The sequence below is a fragment of the Belonocnema kinseyi genome, chromosome 3, assembly GCF_010883055.1.
Source record: "Belonocnema kinseyi isolate 2016_QV_RU_SX_M_011 chromosome 3, B_treatae_v1, whole genome shotgun sequence".
Classification (NCBI taxonomy): domain Eukaryota; kingdom Metazoa; phylum Arthropoda; class Insecta; order Hymenoptera; family Cynipidae; genus Belonocnema; species Belonocnema kinseyi.
The window spans coordinates 61,909,795-61,912,563 of record NC_046659.1 but is presented as its reverse complement, the minus strand read 5'-3'; the positions used below and the strand labels follow the sequence as shown (position 1 = coordinate 61,912,563).

Below are 2,769 nucleotides of genomic sequence, written 5' to 3'. Positions count from 1 at the left end.
ATTAAAAAATAAAATAACAGCTTTTTTCTTTGGTTCAAGTTAAAGAAATTTCAGGTTCTACATATTCAACTTTTTTCGAAATGTGTACATAGGACTAAATTAAAAAAAAAAGTTTTTGGCCATTTTAAAAAAATTCTACATTGAGCAGAGAATTTTTTAAAATTTATTATTTTTATTATTATTCAGTAGCAAAAACTGTAAATAGAAAAAATTCGCCATAATTTTCGAAGCAATAGGGAATTTTTTTGGAATTTTCAATACTTTCAAGTTTCAGATCAAAAAAGGGAACACAAGATATTAACCGATTTCAAAAATGTTTTTTTTTCTACTTTTTTCGGATGTCAACCCACAATATTTTTTTCTCTGTTCAAACGATTCGACTAATTTCATCATTTTCCTCCGCCCTAGTGAACACCCTGAAATCATTGCCTAGATTATAAATCATACATCAGAAGTTTAGTTTATGCATGAAGAACATAACATTGTAGAAATAATAAAAATAATAAATACAACTACAATAATATAATTGAGATTATGGAGTAAAGTTACAATTACATACTTTGTTGTCTAAATAATGAATCAACAAAGTAAATTAAAATAGATAAAAACTCTAAATTTCCAAAAAGTAAATTGAGAATTTATTGTTCCTCACTAGAATAACCTGATACATTCTATATACATTACAATCTCGTTAAAAAAGACGCATATTTAATTTACGTAATCAACTCCCTTTCTTTTTCTCTTTCTCAAATTTCTCTCTCAAAAATCTAAGCCCCGCCGCAATTCTATCAGTGTCAATATTGCTTTTAACGGTCAAATTCAAATCACCACTAGAAACTTGCTGCTGGGAAATTGATTCTTTTGGAGGCGGAGGCAAGGGAATCGTGGAGGGAGGAGGATCTGGAGGTAAAGGTATGAACGCCGGAAAATCTACAGGAGGCATTGGTCCAATGATATCAGAATCGTCACTATCATCATCTAACTCAAATCTTTTTTCGTGCCAAAGAGATTTGTTTTCATTCCATGAAGAGGGCACGGGAATCGAAGGTGGTGGATTTGTAGTTAACAGAGGGACGGAAATCGGCATAGGTCCAATTACCTCAGAATCATCATCTTTCTCATCTTCATCCATCGGCGAACTTGTCTTCAAATCTGTAAAATCTCCTCTCCTATCTTCAGTAATTCCAGCATTCCCAAACTCGATGCAACCCGCACTTTTGAAACCACTATAAGTTGGTGCAAATTCACTTAACCTGTCCTTCCTTCTCTTATCAACCCATTCTTCCTGAGACATTTCCCTCCACTGTGTCCGTTTACCTAATAATTCCCCAAAAGCTTTCACTTTATCTTCAATAATCGCTAGACTATTTTCTGGTTTCTTATCCTCCTCAGGTTTTTTCTTCTCCCCATCCGAAATTTCTGGCTTAACTTCCCCCGAATTTTCAGCATTGTTAGAAACTTCAACCTCGTCTTCTGGCAATTCCGGAGACAAGCCTGCTCTAATCCTTTGACGAATTCTCGCAACCCTTAAACGGTTCTGCTCCATCTTTTTCCTAGTTTCCTTCAACTCCTTGATTTCCTTCTGCTTTTTCTCAGTTTCTTTTCTCAATTTATCAAGATTCTCCCGTTGCTTCTGCCTCTCGTCCTCGTCCAAAGAAAAATTGAAATATCCAACACCATGAGCACGAGCCTCGTCAAAAAGAACATCCTGATAGTGAATATTGACTTTATTAGCGAGCTTTTTTGTTTGTTCCTCCCACTTTTTTCTCATTAGTTCTATCTCTGTTGGCTGAAGAGGTTCTTCCATTTTTGGTTCTACTACTGGTTGTGGTTCCGGTTCTGGTTCTGCAGGTGTTTCTTTGGAAATTTTCTGTCTGAGTAAATGATCCTTTTCTCGCATTTTCGGAAGGTCTTCTCTCAAACACTTCCGCGTTCTTCCAAAACAGTCCTGGTATTCCACAAAATTGTCATCCGAATCATAATCCTCGTCTCCAAGGTCATCTTCGCTCTTAGATTTTTTTGATTCTGTATCAGGTTTTTGGGAAAAGTCAACGAGAAAAAGATCACTCGCATTACTGCGAGATTTTTGTAACTTATCATATAGTCTCGACTTCGCTTCGAGCATCAACTGTGATTTTTTAAGAGTACTTACGTCTTCAATTTCTGTTACTTTCGGCGACCCTTCATCCTCTTTATGAGTTTTTTTTACCTTGACTTTCGGTTTTTGTAGACTTGGAATATTTTGTACTGGACCCCTCGCTTTTAATTCTTTGACTTCAAGCTGTTTTCGCAAAACCTCGGCCTTTAAACCGACGAGGGACGAATAATCGACGGTTATTTTACTTGGGCCGTTCATTATTCATATTAGTGTCAATTCTTAAATGTCGAACAAACGTTTTAAATCACAAATTTTTAAGTAACGTGAGTGTTAGTTTGACGTTTCGAGGTTATATTTTGAAATTTCATCCATGAAGTATGTAAACATTAGAGGGTTATATTGACGTTATCTTTTTTTCTAAGTAGAGGGCTTGATTCAGCGGGAATCTTAAATGAGTTATATATTGCAATGCACGGGAGACTCAACTTGACTCAACCATCAAATTTTTTGAACTGAATGCTTAATCACGGAAAATATCTTTCTGACGATTTATGAGTAGTTTCAAGCCAAATTTAAAATCTTGTCGAGTTTTTCATCAAATTGTTTTTCAACTTTTTAAAAGTTTTGTTTACTTAACTTTTTTTTAATATTACGTTAAACAGAAAATTCAA

At 34.9% G+C, this 2,769-nt stretch overlaps 1 protein-coding gene across 1 annotated transcript; it reads right to left on the bottom strand.

The window, feature by feature from the left end:
* Positions 1–615: 615 nt before the first annotated feature.
* Positions 616–2,434, bottom strand: LOC117168949 (coiled-coil domain-containing protein 174). The gene has a single exon (XM_033354941.1). The coding sequence runs from the start codon at positions 2,354–2,356 to the stop codon at positions 722–724; it is 1,635 nt and encodes a 544-aa protein (XP_033210832.1). The 5' UTR covers positions 2,357–2,434; the 3' UTR covers positions 616–721.
* Positions 2,435–2,769: the final 335 nt, after the last annotated feature.

Excerpts from the sequence above, each read along its gene's own strand:
- LOC117168949 (XM_033354941.1), bottom strand. The coding sequence starts at position 2,356 with ATGAACGGCCCAAGTAAAATAACCGTCGATTATTCGTCCCTCGTCGGT.